The sequence below is a fragment of the Manis pentadactyla genome, chromosome 5 (genome assembly GCF_030020395.1).
Source record: "Manis pentadactyla isolate mManPen7 chromosome 5, mManPen7.hap1, whole genome shotgun sequence".
NCBI lineage: Eukaryota > Metazoa > Chordata > Mammalia > Pholidota > Manidae > Manis > Manis pentadactyla.
Window position 1 is genome coordinate 106,000,645 of NC_080023.1, and position 18,133 is coordinate 106,018,777.

General features: G+C 38.4%; 1 protein-coding gene and 1 long non-coding RNA gene across 4 annotated transcripts; one reads left to right on the top strand and one right to left on the bottom strand.

Moving 5' to 3' along the window:
* Positions 1–2,876: 2,876 nt before the first annotated feature.
* Positions 2,877–10,117, bottom strand: IL21 (interleukin 21). 2 transcript variants are annotated; one of them, XM_036923013.2, is made up of 5 exons: positions 9,934–10,117; positions 9,791–9,826; positions 5,250–5,405; positions 3,338–3,415; positions 3,218–3,241 (listed from the first exon to the last, which is right to left on the bottom strand). In XM_036923013.2, exons 1-5 carry the CDS (start codon positions 10,099–10,101, stop codon positions 3,218–3,220), a joined length of 462 nt encoding a protein of 153 aa, XP_036778908.1. In that variant the 5' UTR covers positions 10,102–10,117. The 2 variants fall into 2 exon arrangements, with proteins under 2 accessions (XP_057358582.1, XP_036778908.1); XM_057502599.1 differs by having other exon boundaries at positions 2,877–3,415.
* LOC118930978 (uncharacterized) lies at positions 8,145–16,556 on the top strand. 2 transcript variants are annotated; one of them, XR_008997848.1, is made up of 4 exons: positions 8,145–9,236; positions 9,958–10,426; positions 14,518–14,693; positions 15,549–16,556. It is a non-coding gene; the product is annotated as an uncharacterized LOC118930978 (long non-coding RNA). The 2 variants fall into 2 exon arrangements; XR_005032237.2 differs by having other exon boundaries at positions 9,958–10,249.
* The last annotated feature ends 1,577 nt before the right edge of the window (positions 16,557–18,133 follow it).

Consider the following 18,133-nt stretch of genomic DNA (forward strand, 5'->3'; position numbering starts at 1 on the left):
TGTGATGGGTTCTCAGGACAGATGTGGTAGAAGTAGGGCAGTTTGAGAACTAAGAGACTAGGTGGTGGTGGTTTTCTATATGTAAACATTTCAGACAGAGAATGGCTCCAGATGACAAAGTCTGGCTCATGGCCGTGGGAGTGGGCTGATGATGGGGTAAAGGATGCAGGTGTTTGGGACTGAGGTAATCAAGGTTCTAGGAAGCGGAAGTGTTGGTGGAATCCTCCTCACAGGCATTGAAGTTACCCAGGATGATAAAGGAAGCTGCATTCAAGGGAAAGACTATGCCTAAGCCTGCAGTGAAGATGGAGGAATGGCCAGCATGACAGACAGAAAAGCTAGATGGTATAAACTTCAAAGCAGGAAACAGTTTTGTACACGTAATGGGCATTGGGAAGGATATCTTTAACTCCTCCTGGACTTGCCATACTTGTGAAAGGCCTGTGAAGGAAGTGGTGTCTTAGATGTAGGGACAGGAAATGGAAAGTTCCATTTCAGCAGAAGTATTTAGGGAAAGAAGGTCATCTTTACCATATACATGTGAAAGCTTTATGCTCCCAGAAACTTAGGATCATCTTTTATTTTCTGCTAAGACTATTGAATTAAGGGTTTCCAGGGAATCACAGAAGACAGTTGTACTGACTGGGTAGTATTTAATATGATCAGGTCTTAAATAGAAGCCACAAACATAAACATTTAAAACCAAATATATAATAAATAATCATTAAGTTATAAAGTACATAGTTCAAATTAAAACTAAATTCTCAGATGCAAATGTAAATACAACAGAGCAATAATATAGAATAATAATGCTACAATTTTATATGTGTCCAAAGAAGACACTTTCAGCTAAAATAGTAAAAATCATCATTAATTTTCCCAGAACTCCCACTACCTACAGCAATGTTTTCCTTCCCTCCTTCCTTTTTTTTGGGGGGGGTGGGAGGAATATTTTCCTTGTTCCTACAGTAAGTGTTGCTACAAATGCTATTGAAATAATGTTGAGCAAATGAACATCAGATTCAGTAGAAAGATTTGCTCAGAAATACGGTCAGATGTTTCTACAAGAGTATCCAGAACTGTAGAGGCTGAGAGATACATAAAGCTCTAAAAAAAGGCAGCACAGACCTTAGAGTTTAAGTTCCAACACCCTCATTCTACAGCTAAGGAAATGGAAACCTAAATAATTTCAGCAAGTGACTATGGTTTCACAGCCAGCAAGATGTCAAGATTTCTCCTGTCTAACCATCCATAGGTAAAGAGTAATGTTTATGGGTTAGCCTTATATCCCCTTCGAGGGCTGGTTAACTCTTGAACACAGAGCAACAAGGATGGAGATGTTCAACTCTCACTTCTTCATCTTCTTTATCCCGAGGCATTACTCCTCTTGGGGTGCTGGTAGGATCTTCACCTGAATCTTTAAACTCAATTTAGTGAAGGCTTTTAGCCAAGAGCCCGTTAAATTATTTTTACTTTCAAGGTAGAATCTCTGCTCAAAAGGATTAGAACAGATACTTTTAACAGTAATTACACCAAAATAAATACATTATTTTAAATATAAAATCACAGTGTCAAAGATGTCAATAGCTATAAAGCCAGAAATAAGAAGTACAGACTCCATCTCTCTTAAGTCAACTTTGTGCCTTTTCTACTTTGATCCCAGCAGGCGGGGCTGGCATCATTTCATACTTAGGTGGGTTTTAGATGTATATTACCATCATTATGCACATATTTACACGATTCCTTTGTAAGAATATTTTAAAATTTTAAACAGAATACCTTGTTTCTGATGACAAAACATCTCATGGAGATTGGATGAAATAACTGGTTACTAACATACCTTTGAGAACTATGAATTTACCTGCTTTTAAAATGCTTATAAGTAGATAATTTTTCTTCTCAAAGCATACCATATTACCCATCTCACATCCTCTTGCACACTCACAGCCATTTTAACAATAAGAGATTCTCAAATAGCTTATAAAGTTCTAGCAAAAATTTTATTTTTCTAGAGTTTTTAGCTTCATATTTAAATAAACTCTGCTGGAGTTCATATGAAATGGCAGAGCAGGTTGCTTAATTTTACTGCCCAAGGTTGAAAGATTAGAATGTTTATACAAAAGTTTTGTTTTCTATTAGGACAGGAGTCCTGGCCTATTGATTTGTCTCCTGATTTTGATTTTATATAAGTGATTGAATTTGCTATATGCAAAGCACGCAAACATAAAATGCCTGTCATTTTAAAAAGAAGAAAGATAAGAAAGGAAGAAAGAAAGGAGACAGACATTTGGAGTTAATAGCTTGCTTCCATACAATCACTATAAAAATTTGAGATGAGAGCTACAAGACTTTTTTAAAACTCTGTTTTGTTCCAGAAGACCACCAAATATGTGTCTCTCTATAGATTTAAATTGCCATTTCCACAAGATTAAAATGTTAGCTTATAAGGGGACTTGAGGTGCAGAAGGTACTGTTAAACCACTTAAAGAAAAAAAGACTAAAAGAGTTATTCCATAAATACATCCATAGCTATAATATTTAAATATTTGTATAAATCCCAATAAAGAAGTAAGGCTTTTGTAACCATCTGGTAAAGCTATCCCCTTGTTGCATAAATAAATTATATATTTGTATGTTAGATATCCTGAGATAAAAAGTAAACTCTTCAGATATACATTTTTAAGCAGAGTTTTCATATCCTGGAAAGAATAAAGGCTTCAACATTTGACTCTATGCCTCTGTATTTTTCACCTTGAATGAAGGCGCATAACCTTTGAGTTATGATCATCAGAGACTTCATTCTTATCATAGTCAAGGTCAAGATTAATACAAGATCAATAAATTTCCAAGCTGTGTTTTTGGTTAAAACATTTAAACTTCTCCCCCAACCAAGAAATGTCATAGTTGGGCAGTAAGATAAAGTAAAAACTTAAGAAGTCACAGAAATCTGTAACAATAGAAATTAGACTCTTAATTGAGTAGAGGATTTTTTCCAAGTTAACTAAACACAAAGCATGTAGATCAAAATGACTGTTACATAGTAATTTGGGGGAAATAATCCTGACTTTGAACACTTATCTGAGTTTTTTCCCCATCACTAATATGTTGTACTCCTCCACTTGGAATACCAAGAAGTGAGGTTCACTACAGTGTTAGAGTATGTAATATAGTGTCCAGCTTCAGTTAGCGCCTCAGGAACCTTCATATCCCATCTGTTCTAGGAGAGATGCTGATGAATCATCTGTGGAAATAGTACACCATGAGTAACCTAAACATAAAAAGCAATTTGTATAAATAAAGCTTAAAGAGAAAATAGAATGTAATTTAAGTTAGATACCTTTTGGATTAGTGATTTCAGTCTTTCTAGGAATTCTCTGGGTGGTTTTTTCTCATAAGAATCACATGAAGGGCATGTCTAGAGATCAATGAAAAAGTAATATTGTTCTTTAAAACTTTGCCTGTTTAATAAAATGTTTATTAGACATTTTTCCCCTTAGAAACATAAATCGTGTTCACTGAAACAATTTGAGAAGTGTATAAAATTGCTCAGAAAATAACAGTGGGAAAAATAATCACTTTTAATCCCATCCGCAGAGATACAGCCACTGCAATGTGTTGATGTATATCCTCCCAATAATTTTTCTTCTTTGCATTTGTTGTTTACAGTGATTGATTAGTAATTTGCATGTTTTACACTTAACATATCAGAGGCATTCTGTATGTATTAAATATTCTTTTAAAATATGATATGTAGGGGTTGCTTTACATTCAACATAGGCTCAATGATATTACAAAAAACTCAATTTTTGGACACAGATAACTCATAAGTTTTCACTATTATATACAATGCTGCAAATAATGTCTCTGAATAATTTTTCATATACACCTTTGTTTATTTCACTTGATAAATTTCTAGAACTAGTAAATTAAAGGAATTAAAAAATTTTAAGGCTTTTGACGTGCATTGTAAAAAACGTTTTACCTTTACGTGTGTAAAAGCGTTCTTGGGTATATTATTTTAAATTTTAATTGGAAAAAAGTAGTATTTCCTTACTTTAACTTGCATTTATTTGATTATAGGGAGATCAAACAATTTTTCCCATGTGTATTGCCTGCTTTTATTTCTTTAAAAAATATTCTTGGGTTTATCCTTAATCCTCTCAAGAAACCAAACACCAGTTACTGCTGTATTTAGCATCTCTAATGCCAGTTTGATGTGGTGAAAGCATTTGACTGAAAGGTAGAAAATGTAAGTTCTAGTTCTCATTCTGCCACATACTATGTGTGGGGCTTGGGACAAGTCTCTTAACCTCTTTAGAGATCACTTTCCCCATCTATCAAATGAAGGTGGGAAACGGTATGGCTAAGTTCAGTGGCTGTGCTACCACTGCAGGAGCCTTTGCTATTGGTTTCAAAGACATGCTCGGCTCCTGTATTTCTGAGGACAGCTTTTGAGGGATGCTTTTTACATTACAACCTGGGAAAGCAATCAAAGGAAATAAAAATCATTTTTATAATGTATGAATATTTCATTTGACTCACATGATAAGTTCTTTGGAGGAGAGAGAACTAATTTTTTTTAAATGAGAAGTAATTTATCTTACATATTTATCCACACTGGCTTTAACTCGTGCTTGAATTACTCTTGAAACTAACAGCATTGCTCTTGAGTTGGCATAAGAGGAGATATGCAGGAGGAAGCCAGGTCCCCAAAACCTAGGGACTATTGAAATTCCCCAGTCAGATAATGGGGTCTTCCTATTTGAATGTAGTACTGACTCTGTGATTGTACAGGACGGTGATGTTCTTTAAGAAAGGAAGGTTTGAGATTTGTCCTGGTCTTTTGTAGGCTCTTTTCTTGTAAGAAAACTAGGATCTAGCTCCTGTTAATAAGAATACAAGTTATATGTGACCATATAATGAGAGGAAAATATTTCTTAACTCTTAAGTCACAATTGGATTCTCTGCCTAATGAGTTCCTCACCTGGGAAACGAGACTAATTTATTCCAGTTCCCAGGGACTGTCAGCAAATTCTAATAGGGTTCTGGGCATTTTCAAGTCTGTGGACTTAAAAGAGATAACTGCACCTCACGAAATACATGCTATTTGATAAGGTATAACTGGAAGGAAGGCACTGGAGGCTCTGGTTACTATGTGTGTGTGTGTGTGTGTGTGTGTGTGTGTGATGTAACGTTAAGAGCTGTACTTCAGCAGTGCAATTACGATAGATGACAAATGACAGTCTTACCAGTCTGTGTTTCTGTCTTCTCTCTTCATTTGAGGGAGGTAGTTTCCTCTTCAGATGTTTAGTTAATATATGGATGGTCTTTTCACTGTCTCCTGTATTTGCTGACTTTAGTTGGACCTTCTGAAAACATGAAAAGGCTGACTGCTCACAGTGTCTCTGAAAGAGAAATAATTTGTATGTGTATTTGTGAATGTTATTCGGAAAGTAAAAATGTCCTCCCCAATCCTCTTTTTCTACTTCTATTAGTGTCTAGAATTACATTCTTTAAAGCAGATGAATGAAGAATGATTTCACATCCTACTTAATCTTTGGACTGATGAGGAGGCACCTGCAATGTAAAATCTCCCATCTTCGGGAAGAGAGGACATTTCTCTGCCTCACAGACAAGAGGAAGGAGTCCCACATTTCCACAGTTCTTTATTCCTAACACCGTCTTGAGGCCTGGGTGGTGGCTAGGATCTTGGTGTTTTGTAAGGGAGAGTTTCCTTTGGTTTTTGAACACATTTTCTGATTTATGAGGCTTTAAAATGTACACTGTGTCTGGTGGCAGCTTTGGGTGAGTTATGCTGTAGTCCGATTAAGACTCTTTTTGGTTTGTTTTTGTTTCTGTCTATGATGTATGTAGGAGTATCTGTAGTGACATGTCTTGAGCAGCATCTTATCCTGTACAACACCTGACATAATATCTTGTTGCTAGTGAATGCTCATTATTTGTGGATTGACAAATGAAGTAAGTTAAAGCCACTCCTTTGGAGAAAAGAAGTACCTACCTCTGATGGCATATTCTACATCTAAGATTCAATACACCTGTCATAAACTATGCATGACTTTTCTAAAACCCTATTTATACTCTCAGGTCAGTTAGAGTGAATCAAGCAGTTGCAGAACAGAATTTGAGACTTGCCCAACCAATGAGAGGGAAGTCTCAGAGAATGGAGAAGTGGACCGAACGAAGATCAAACACTTGCCTCCTGTTTTAATCAAATAACTGTTGACTAGTGAATAAGTCAATATTGCAGACATTGAACTGAAAATGAAATGAAATTTGTTGGAAGGACAAAACTTACACTGGCTTGTTGAAAATATTTTAAGGCTGATCTAAGAACTTATATATATCCAAGTTACTTTTTTCCTTCAGCAAATGTGTGTATAGGTGTTATCTCTCCCACACAAAGTTGTGTATCTTCATTTCACTAATGTACTTGGAAGTCACTGCCTATAAGCAGAAATCTCCATCCCTCTCAATCCCTACAAGGGCAGCCCCGTGTACAGAGTATTACTGAGTCTTCACATGGACAGTCAGCTGAAAGTAGCATTTGGCCTGCTTTGCATTTTCCAGCCCATATGCTTACCCAATATGAATGTTGATTAATAACATGCATCTTTAAGACACTACCCATCAGATTTGCTTTGCATACATAGCCACAAGCCGAGAACCAGCTTATCTGGTTTCCTTGTATCACAGCAGTTCGCCTCACATAAGGGCAAGGTAGTGTCCTTTCCATATGTTTGCCAAAATGCTTATTTAATAGAAACTACTTATAAATGTTAATTATAGCACTTTTTTTTCCTTGAAAACCACATGATCATGTTTGTTGAAGTTTTTTTCTTTTCTCCTCTTTTTGACCACAACCGGCTTAAGTTACTGGAAAAAAATAATATTCATATTTAAAGAGGTAAATTTTCCAGCTGAAACTGAAAATGCTAACTGCTTCATCCGTGATGATCTGAGAAACCAGCATTTCTCACAGAGGCCCATTTTGCTGAGTTAACATTTACGTGACTATGTTGAAAGAAAATTAGGTTCCAAAGAAGTAGAGGGGCCCTACCAAATCAACTCCCATAGGGTAATATTGCCAGGAAGGGTCAAGACCAGTGATGAAAGACTCCCCACCAGAGAAGCCTTTCCAAAAGCCTCTGGGCTGCACCTGGGCACTGATGCCCATGGCGGGGCTGTGCTGTCTCTCCTGCCCCACTTTGTTCACCTGTGTCAATAGACAATGATATTTTGCTTTGCACTTTCTGCAAGCAGCAGAGCTCTCCCAGGCAATGTGTGGTCCAGGACAAATAACTGCTGGATTTGGTTTCAGATGCACATGCAAGGCAGCCTCAGAGAGGAAAAGAAGTGGAGGAGCTGTCCTGCTAACTGCCTTCAGGATGTGTTGAGAAGGGGAGTGGAGAGATCAGCCTTAATTCAGGCAGCCACAGAGGCCCTGTCACTCACTGGGTTTACCGGATGACCCCAAGTTCATGTGTAGCAGCACCACCACACGGGAGCATCGCCCTTGCTTTCTTTTGCTGTGCCTTGGTGACCACAGACTGAGGGCAAGGCTTGTTTGCCTCATCCTTTAATACATGAAAACACAAAGAGATATCTGTCCTACTTAAGATTTGCAGAATAGAGGGAGCAGTAAGGAAGTCAAAAACAAGAGTAACGAACCACCCCTCTCTTTAGCCAGAGAACACCCAAGTGTTGCTTCTGCAAAGAGGTGCACTTAGCTTTGTTGTTTTGCAATTGTATATTTGAAAATATTTGCCTCCTCACAGCTCATTTTAACCTACTTACTTCCCCCCAACCCTACCCCGCCCTGCCCAAAGCCCGGGCCATCCACATTAAGTAGTCTTGCTAATTGGGCAAGATTACTTTTACCCCTCACACAAACTATGTTAGTGTCAGGGTTTCCCAACCACAGCACTGTTGGCATTTGGGGCTGGATAATTCTTTATTGTTGGGACTGTTCTGTGCATTCTAGAATGTTTAGCAGTATCCCTGGCTCTACCTACTAGCTGCCAGTAGAAACTACCCCATATACACAACTGTGACAACCAAAAATTTCTCCAGACATTGCCAAATGTCCTCAAGGGGCAAAACATTCACTGGTGGGGATGAGGGAAGAGCCCCTGGTTATATGATTAGAAGAAGAGAGGAAGATGCCTGGCAAGGTCAGTTAGAGATCTTAGATAATCACTATTTGTCAACATTTATATGCAATATTTAAGTGAGTTTATTTCCATTAAACTTTAGAATCTTTTACATCACCTATAGACCCTGCTTTGATGCTAGCCCTGAAAAACTTGATATAACACTGCTGTGGCCTTGAACCATTTCTTCCCTTCTGAGTTTGTCTGCCAGCATAGCTTAAAGATCCTAGTTACACCATTACTCACTTGTATCATAACCAGTATTGTTTGATCAGATTGTCAGATAGATACAGTGACACTGAGGCAAAATCCTGTCATTATGATGTAAGATAAAAAGTACATCTGTCTTTAACAAAACGTATAAAGGAGGCACCCACTGGATCAGCTCAAGTTAGAAAATAGGAAATCTTTCTTCTTATTTTGCAAGTTATAAACTGCAGTTAGGAAACTCCAAAGGACTCTAACCACAACAGTTCAATGAAGTACATGAGATGCTGAGAAATGAATGTATTAAATGAGGTAATTAGGACATTAAGAAAATATTCTTAATTATTGGAAAAGTTCTTTCCAATAAGCTGAATGTGCTACTTTCATTTTAGATGCTGCTTATTAGAAAAGGATTAGTAAATGAGAGTGATGAGGTTCAGAGCTAGAGAGTGAATTTTAAAGAAAAGCTGTAGTTGTGACTCATTCACTTTCTAAACTTTTACACACAGTCATTTACGATAATTGTTTTCTTTGCAATGTATCTTCTTCAGTAACCACTCTGTAGTGTCCTAATTACTGGTAGTACTTTTATAGTTATTCTAATTTATGCAGTTAAAGGTCTGTGGCAATGAAAACATTTCCCCAATTGTGCTTATATCCTCTGGGTACCCAACCTGTAGACTATAGTGAAATTATCAAGGAAAAGATCAGCACCCAGAACTCTTGAACTATATACTAGGCCTCTTCTTCCTGGGACCTAATGTATTTAAACGGCTTGAGAGAATGGAATAAGTTGTTGAAAATGGTCCTTTCAAAAGACTTCACTGAAGGCCAAAGACGAGACTCACTGAAGCCAAGGTATATGGGAGTTATATTCTAAGGATGGCCTTGATTTCCACCCTACCATTCCTCTATGCTGTTGTTCTGGTAATCTATTCTTTCTTTCTTTTTTTTTAATTCCTTCCTTCCTTCTTTTCTTCCTTTCTTTCCTGCTTTCTTGTTATGAAAAGGTGAATTCTGCTTCTTATGATATATGTCTCTATTTCTTAGATAGGTTTACAAACAGGGCTCAAGAACTTTCATGCTCAAGGGCTCTTGAAATATAATTAGTTGGTCTTTGTTCAGAAAATTATCGTAGTATAATTTTATTTCCTCCTTTTGTTATTCTATCTCAGCAGTAGCACTTGGGGGTACTCAGAGATATTTGGAGATAAAATGTAGTGTCTTATGGATTGGCTTGTTGGTAAATCCATGAATATGTGACCAAAAGAGAAATAACAATTTTACTAATTGTTAAACCCCCATATTCATTGAAATTAAGTATCTTCCTAAATAATTATGTTATTGTCTTTCTTAATTGAATTTAAAAACATATCAAATATATTTTTACAAATAAATTCAACTGGTCTTACCTTTACATCTTCTGGAGCTGGCAGAAGATCAGGGTCCTAGAGCAAAAGAAAATAAGTTCTGGGTTATTTTTATAAGTCAAAATCTCCTTTTATATGCATTGAAGAATATTACTTAAATTTTGCTGTGACATGTATGGCCTTACCAAGTCATTCACATAATTTTTCAGCTGATCAACAATATCTATAAGTTGACGCAATCTAATCAAGAGGCGATCTTGCCCTTGGAAGGTAGATTTATGGGCCACTGTCCCCAAGAAGATGAACATCAGGCAGATGACTATCTTCTCCATGTTGCCAGGACTGGATCTCATAAGTGCCAGTAGAGCAAGACCTTGGTCTCAGTTTTCACTTCAGTTTGACTGTGAACAGCCTGTCAGCAAAGCTACCTATTTATTCATCCTTCAGGGAGAGGTAAAGCCCTCCCATTGCAGCCTGGAAATCTTTGTAAAATGGATGAATGTGAGTAACTCTTTTTTCTTTTCCACTGGCTAGGTATACGTGTGTATGTGCTAATGCGTGGGGGCAGGGATGGATGGAGTCAATGAAATGTGCCCCATCTGCATCTTTGACAGGAAAAAGAGAGAAATGGGTGAATTCCAATTTTCAGCATGAATCAAGAAGTATGCATGGTAAACAGTAGGTACTACAAAACTTCAAACAAGTAAACAAAAACACTTTGATCTCTCTTTGCCTCCCCTAGCATCTTACCTGTTCCCTCTGACAGTCATAAGGGCACTTCAATAATGAGTAAAGTGGCAGCATGTGCTTTCTTACAGGACTTTTTCTGATAGTAATAACTATGCCTTTTGACTGAAATCATCCAGCATTCCCTCATACAGGTAGGAGGAGAGCTACCTTTTAGGAAATCTTACATATCAGTGGTATTTTCCAAATTAGCAGGAATATTTTAGGTTTTTAATTAGGTTAAAGGATTTAAAGTAGAATTTGCTTCCAACTCTTCCCCAAAGCATCTTTAAATAGCATTAATCTAACATTTTACTTAAGAATCTGATTCATAAATATCACGAATGATTCTAAGGGTCCCTATAGGAATTCATCCCACCCCCAATCAGGATCTCACTATGCCTTCTTTGAAAATAAAAACTGTAACGTCCATCTCTTCTATAAAATTCTTCAATTAAATGAATGAAAATGCTCATACTCATTACTAACCAAAACAAAATTTTTTTCAAACAACAATAAAAAATACCCATGAATTTTGCAACAACATGGATGGAGCTAGAGGGTATTATGCTTAGTGAAATAAGTCAGGTGGAGAAAGACAGTACAAAATGATTTCACTCATTTGTGGAGTAAAACAACAATGCAAAACTGAAGGAACAAAACAGCAGCAGACTCACACACTCCAAGAAGGTACTAACAGTTACCAAAGAGAAGGGGGTGGGGAGGGAGGGTGGGAAGGGAGGAAGAAGGGGATTAAGGGGTATTGTGATTAGCACACATAATGTAGGTGGATCACCGGGAAGATAGTATAGCTTGGAGAAGACAAGTAGTGACTCTATAGCATCTTACTATACTGATGGACAGTGACTGCAGTGGAGGGGGAGGACTTGATAATGTGGGTGAATGTTGTAACCACAATGTTGCTCATGTGAAACCTTCCTAAGATTGTATATCAGTGATAGCTTAATAAAAAAAATACTCATGAATGATTTCTTTTTCTCTTTAGGAAAGTTACTTATTTCTGTTAGATATTACCTCCTCTGGGTACAAGCAACACATTTCTAACTATGACCAGGCAGAGGTTAATAAAAGCCCAGAACTCCAGGACTGGTTTTACCATCCTCCTGCCTGTTGCATCTCCTGTTTCTCCTACTCTTTACCCATTTGAGAAAGTTGAATATAATATTCTAGCCAGAAGTAGTTTGTACCACAGTCAGTTAGGTCTTGATTCTAGATTTCATTCATTCAGTTATTTCTTTGTCTGTTTCATTGCATGCTTATAGTCTTACTTTATTCTAGAATGTTATGTATTCAAGATAAATTGGCAGTTTGTATTTGTTTTGTTTTGTTTTGTTTTGAAGGTAGACTGTAATATTTTTATCATAGAATCTCTATTTAAGAATATTCAGATTTGGTCTTACAGAATAGATAAGAATTCTTACTCTATGATCAAGAAGTCCTCCTGATAATCACTCAGTTATATAGGGAAGGGTTCTGTGTAAACCTATGAGATGCATATGGACTTGGGGTTACCATTTGTCACCTCAACATTGCCTGGAAGCTTTCTTTGTACATGCTTTCCTTATCTGACTAAAAACACAGGAGTCTGCTTGAAGACACTAACCACAGTGGTTAAGAGCTCAATTTCTAAAGCAAAGTGCTTGAGTTCAAATCCAGGACCTAACAATTAATAGCATGTACATATGATATTACAAAAGGAAGACAAGTACAGAATCTAATCATAGGATTATAGTGAGGCTTAAATAGACATTTCAAATACAGCACAGGATAAAAATCCCAGGGGGTTTGTGTGCTGATTATGGATGAGGGTAGAGAGGACAACTTACGGAAGCCTAGAGAGGCTACACTGACCTGTAGCAGGAAGAACACAGCAGGTCCGTGTTCAGCCAACACATGAGTGTGACTGTACTGGTTGTAAAAAGGGGTCAGGTATTTGGTGCTACCTAGAACCATGCCTCGCAGTTCTGGAGTGCTTCACTATCACCCTAGACACCCCAGTGCCTCCCTGAGACCTCCCAGCCCCCCTACAATCCATCAACAACCCATCAGGGATCTCCAGAGTCCTGCTCCAGCATTAGGTCCTGGGCTTTCTCAGAGTTAGATTCCCTGCCCTCAGTAGCTTATCTGCTGCATATGTGGTGAGCTGAAAAATAGCACCCCAAAGATGCCCACATTCTAATACCTGAAACCTGTGAATATGGTACCTGCACAGGTAACAAAAGGGACTTTGCAGATGTGATTAAATTAAGGATCTTGAGGTGAGGGATTATCCAGGTGGGGCCAATGTAATCACAAGGGTCCTTATAAGAGGGAAGCAGGAGTATCAGAGTCAAAGAAGGTGTGATGACAGAAGCAGAGATCAGAGTGATACGGGGCCAGAGGCCAACGAATACAGGCAGCCTCTACAGGCAGGGAACAGATTCGCCCTTAGGGTCTCCAGAAGGCACTCAGCCCTGCCAGCACCTTGATTTTAGCCCTGCTAAAGCTCATTTTGGACTTTTGACCTCCAGAACTGTAAAATTACAAATCTGTGTTGTTTTAAGCCACTGGTTTTGGTGATTTGTGACAGCAGCAGTAGGAAAATAATACACCTAGGTAGGAATTTTTACTCTCGGGAAAATGGTGGGAAAGAGAGGAAGGGTGAGGAGAGAACCAGTAAAGGCTGAAAGTTTGTTGGCTGGGCTTTTGGGTGGTACAGGAAGAGGGGACAAGGAATCATGGAAAAGAAAGGGAAATACAATTAGTGTAGCTTCTACACAGGGATGTTGAGGATAAAAATGTATAACAGGACTTTCCAGGAAGTCTGATATGTGTGGTAACAACTTCTTCCTAATGCTGAGAAGGCTTCCCTCAGAGACCAGTTTGCATTCACTTGAATTTATCACTATGCTGGGACGGACCTTAGGGTAGGAGTACAGAGGCTCAGAGTCCTCAATGTTACATGTTCTCCGCTTAGAGATTGTAACCTTATTGGTACCTTGACAGCATCATGTCATGGGTCCTAATGGCTTTTTACTCTTTAATGTATAGTTATTTTTATCACCTAGATTCAGCCACTCCTGTTATAACACTTGCATAGAAAACAAGGATTTATTTCAATGTGATTAATTTACCAGGGAACAATTTGAGTGTAACAAGAATTTTGTGTTTGCTTATGTGTGATTTCGTTGGCAAGAAACGCTACATGAATGCAGAAAATGGCATCCAGCTGACCTGAGTTGTATAGGAAAGCCCAAAATACACTCACACCCCAAACCTCCTCCAGCTACCTCTGTTCTCCAAGGATGTGAGAAGCCACACCTATCCACACTGTTAACCCGGAGAACCCTCTGTGGACATTTCTCACAAGCTACCCCCTTTCCATGAGCAAGTTTCAGTCTTTCTCTAGGTGAAGTGCCATATTTATTGTAGTGTTTATGTATTTCTTAACCATTTCACATGTGTAAAACTGCCATGTTTTTTATTAGGTTCCTATCATCTTTTATATGTGTCACTGACAAAGTTTTTGAGGCTTGTGCCCCAGTCCCATTTTCCCCATAAGCTCTGTGGTAGTTCCTGTGTAATTTTGTATAATGCCATGATTCTTGGAAAAATATTCTTAGGAAACATTATAGCAGAACTGGCTATATGTTGTCTGGAAGTGCTCACACTTAAGTCTGAACAGCAACTGGTTATATCCGGTAAAGAGCAAGACTACAATATAGAACTTATTCTTAAAGAGGGAGAGAAAAGGGGGAGGATGGAAGAAAGTAGAGAAATGAAAAGCAAACCATTTTATTTTTATACATGGCCCATCCAAGCTTGGGTATGTAAAACCCTGGTGACACTCCCCTGGCCTTTCCCTGTTTGCACAAGGAAGCTTATATTGGACCACAGGGTCCACTATCAGTGTGTTTCAGAGGTCCATGAGCCTCCTGAAATTATTTGCAAAATTTTGTATTTATATTGTGGGAAGAGGAAAACCTTGAATTTCATCCAGTTCTCAAAGGACATGTCAGGCTCCTGCTGTTTTTATTTTCCAGGCTTAAGAGACTTCTGTGAAGGGCAGTATGGGATATACTTCAGTATATACCACTGTGCATAAGTGCAGGAGCTCCAGACTTCCTATACAGGAGACACAGGGACGGCAGTCCGGCTGGAAGCAAGTGCACTGCTTTTACTTGACATCTGTGTTTCTTTGATGCCTTGGAATGAGGTGGTAAGTTCTGCTAGATGCATGATTTCCAGGAATATAACCCAGGTCATCCCCAAGAAGGTATGAAGCTTTAGTCAGCCACCCAAGGGAATTCATGGAAATATTTCATGAATTTGCACTAATGATCACCTGGCCAGGGGAGGAGTGGAGCCAGGGAGCTGAAGGAGGGCTTCTGGCCAGGGAGAGCAGGCTGCTGGTGAGAGGAGTAAAGGCGAGGAGGAGCTGACGTCCCAGAACGAGTGCTGCAAGGTCATGGCCCAGTCTGGGGAAAGCAGCGCTCGGTGTAGAACTGTGCTGGATACCGTCTGCACCCAGCCCTTTGCCCTATCCTCGCGGCTCTTACTTGGGACCACTGCATATCGCATACTCCCTTTCTGCTTTCACTTACCTTGTCCACTCGTGGGTAGAATTAGATGCTCTGTATGACAAACTCTGGTAAGAGAGGCCTCCAGTGATTAGAGTGATATGAAAATATGTAGCGCTCCTACATACTAACGGTACTCACACAGGTGGTGTGTCCTAGAGTTGGTCTCTAGGTAACTATGACACATCAGTGAAGCTAGAGATCAACTGTCCTTCATTCCATGACCACTAGGCATAGAGGAAGGAGAAAAAAAACTAGAAGATCCACACCAAATAATGAGGTTCTACCCTGCCCCCAGACCATGAGCTGCTGCAAGTTCTCTAGCCCACGCCAGCGTCCTGTACAGAGTCTGTGATCAGAGAAAAGCCTTCTTGCTCCTTCCCTAGGCTAATGGGTGGCAGTAAACACCTTCTGTCTTGGCCCTGCAACCGCCAACATATGGTCATAAGAATGAAGCAGCATAATACTGGCCTTTGCTGTGTCATCTCCTTAAGGTGTTTGCCAAGTCCTTGTGCACAGCTGAATAGGAAGCCCCTCCCCCCATTCTCCCAAGGGGCAGCAGCGGGATCTGCCCAGAGTTTGCAGGCTGAATGTGGTCCTCATTCTGGACAGTTGTTTCTGCTTCTAAGAATCAGGATCATTTTTGGAAGATTACCACTTTTCATCTTTGTATATACTGAAGTAATGCCTGTGTGTCATGAAATGAAGAATTCAAAGAACATGTCAGTGTAAAGAAAGAGCAAAATATAAAATTACTCCCTTTCTTCCCTAATTTTCACTCTTGGGACACTCTTGAGAGTTTGCTGTGTATCATTCTAGACTCTTCCTATGTACACAGAACAGTATAGAGGACTATATATAGGTAGAGAGAGAGAGAGAGAGAGATTGAAGGAAATAGAATTATATATGGAGAAAGAGATATATAGAAATAGATACAGAAATAGAAAAATGTGGGTTTTTCCAGTAAAAATTTAATTTTACCATACATATTCTACAACTTTCCTTTTTCATTCAACAATATATGTCAGCGCAGCAACCCATACAGAATTTACGCACAGGGCGATTTCATTGAAATAGCTGGATTACTATTCCATTATATGGCTGTAATAACTTAACCCATTCACAGCCCTATTGACAGATTTATTTCTAATTATTATATTCTACAAAATATGCTAACATTCCTAAACATCTGTATCTTTTAGCATATGTGAAATATATTCCTTTAGGATACATATCCTGTATTTCACTTCCTGTGTGGAAAGATAACATCCTTTAAAAAATTTGAAACTGCCAAATTGCCCTCCACCATGCCACATCAGTTTATATACCCACTCATAATGCCGTTTCCTTTCCTCTTCCAGCCTCATAAACACTTTATGTTGTATTTTAAAGATTTGCCAATATGCAAAGGCAAAATATAGTATCCACTTATGGGTTTGTCTTTCTTGATCAATAGTTAAGTTTGGCCTATTTTCATATCTTCATTATCAGTGTATTGTGTGTGTGTGAACAGCCTTGTTCACATTCTTTGCCCATCAACTGGGTTGTTTCCTACACACTTGTAAGTGTTTTTTTTGTATTAAAGATATGTTAAACATGTTGAAATTATTTCCTCTTTGGTATCTTTTGCCATACAGAAATTTTAAGTTGTTATGTTATTATATCTGAGAATCTTACATTTTGTGGCATGAACTATTTAATATCAAAAACCTCCCATAATAGTAAATAGTAATAATTGATTTAGTGTTCCTCTTGCTTGGGGAATTCCAGTGCCAAGGGGGGTGGGAGTCACTATGAACTCAGGAGTGCTTTTAAATGAATTTGATCTTAATTCATTGCATGACTAGTTACGTACTTTCTTGAAAAACAATAATAGACATATGGTTGAGAATTATTTAGTCAATTTATAAATAATGTCCCATGCATTGATGGATTCAGGGCCCCCCTGAACACTGTTCCTTTAGAAGAAAGATTGAACATAACATATAATTATTATGTACATATAAATCCAATTTTATTCCACATTCAAGGGGACAAGGCACTGCAGAATCCCGAAATGGTATCTGAGGTCTCAAAAGTCAGGGTGTTCATTACAGTATTAGTGCTGAATGTTCAGTACAGTTTTAATACTTGAATGGCTCTCTGTAAGGAGAGTGACTGATTAACAAAGTGGAAGACAGGAAAACACAGACTCTGAGATTTGCTCAATGGGCTCAAAGGCTGCCCTGAAATCAGCCATTAAATTGAGAAATGAATGGGAGTGGCTCCTTTGGGGAAAAGATATTAGCCCAATACGATAGTAATGTTAATAATAATTAGAACAAACACTAATATAGCTAAGTGCTTTACAGACATTATCACATTTAAAGCAATAATGTGAAAAATAGGTACTCTTGACTCTCCCTCCTTACAAATGAGAAAGCCAAGGCACAAAAAAGTTAAGTAACATAGCAAATGATTGGGGGAACTGCTGAAGAACCTGGGCCCACCTCTTGGCAACAGAAGACTGCCTCCATTGCCAGTGCCACTGGGTTAGAGCAGAACAGTCTGTGCAGAGACCCCATAAAAAGACTGGACCCCAGTGACGATGCTTCTGACACATGGATTTAGGGTCAGGTGAGTAGTCCTCTTGCCAAATTATTCTTAGTGATATCTGGAATGTAAATGTGTATTTTGTCTGGGTTAATACATAATCAGCTTCTTATCTGGATTGGAATATCCAGTTGCCTATCCTTCATTTATTTATCCAGTGAAAACCTGGTCCAGTGTAAGACTTGACAAAAATTGTCTGGTGTTTTATATCCATTAAAGAAGAGAGAAGTGCATAAACTCCTGCAATTATTTGGGTCTTGAAGAGCACATACAAAATCAATCAGGAAATCAGCTATCTTGACAAGTTAATGGCCAAAAATGTGACTACGTTATTTACATTTATTTAACCAATTATTCATTTTCCATATTTTTGAGCTTTCTCATGGAAATGAGGACAGTAGAACACTCATCTTCTGCTCCAGTTAGCTCCCAAAACTTATAAAACACTGTTTATAAGCATGTTACTTTTGTTTTCCTCTGTAGTGAT

What these genes read in the sequence shown, in the direction of transcription:
- IL21 (XM_057502599.1), bottom strand. Translation starts at nt 10,101, where the DNA reads ATGAGATCCAGTCCTGGCAACATGGAGAAGATAGTCATCTGCCTGATG. An exon ending in AAAATTATGTGAATGACTTG is followed by an intron (nt 9,827 to 9,933) that starts GTAAGGCCATAC and finishes CTTTTGCTCTAG; the next exon opens with GACCCTGATCTTCTGCCAGC. An exon ending in CAGCTCCAGAAGATGTAAAG is followed by an intron (nt 5,406 to 9,790) that starts GTAAGACCAGTT and finishes TTTCTCTTTCAG; the next exon opens with AGACACTGTGAGCAGTCAGC.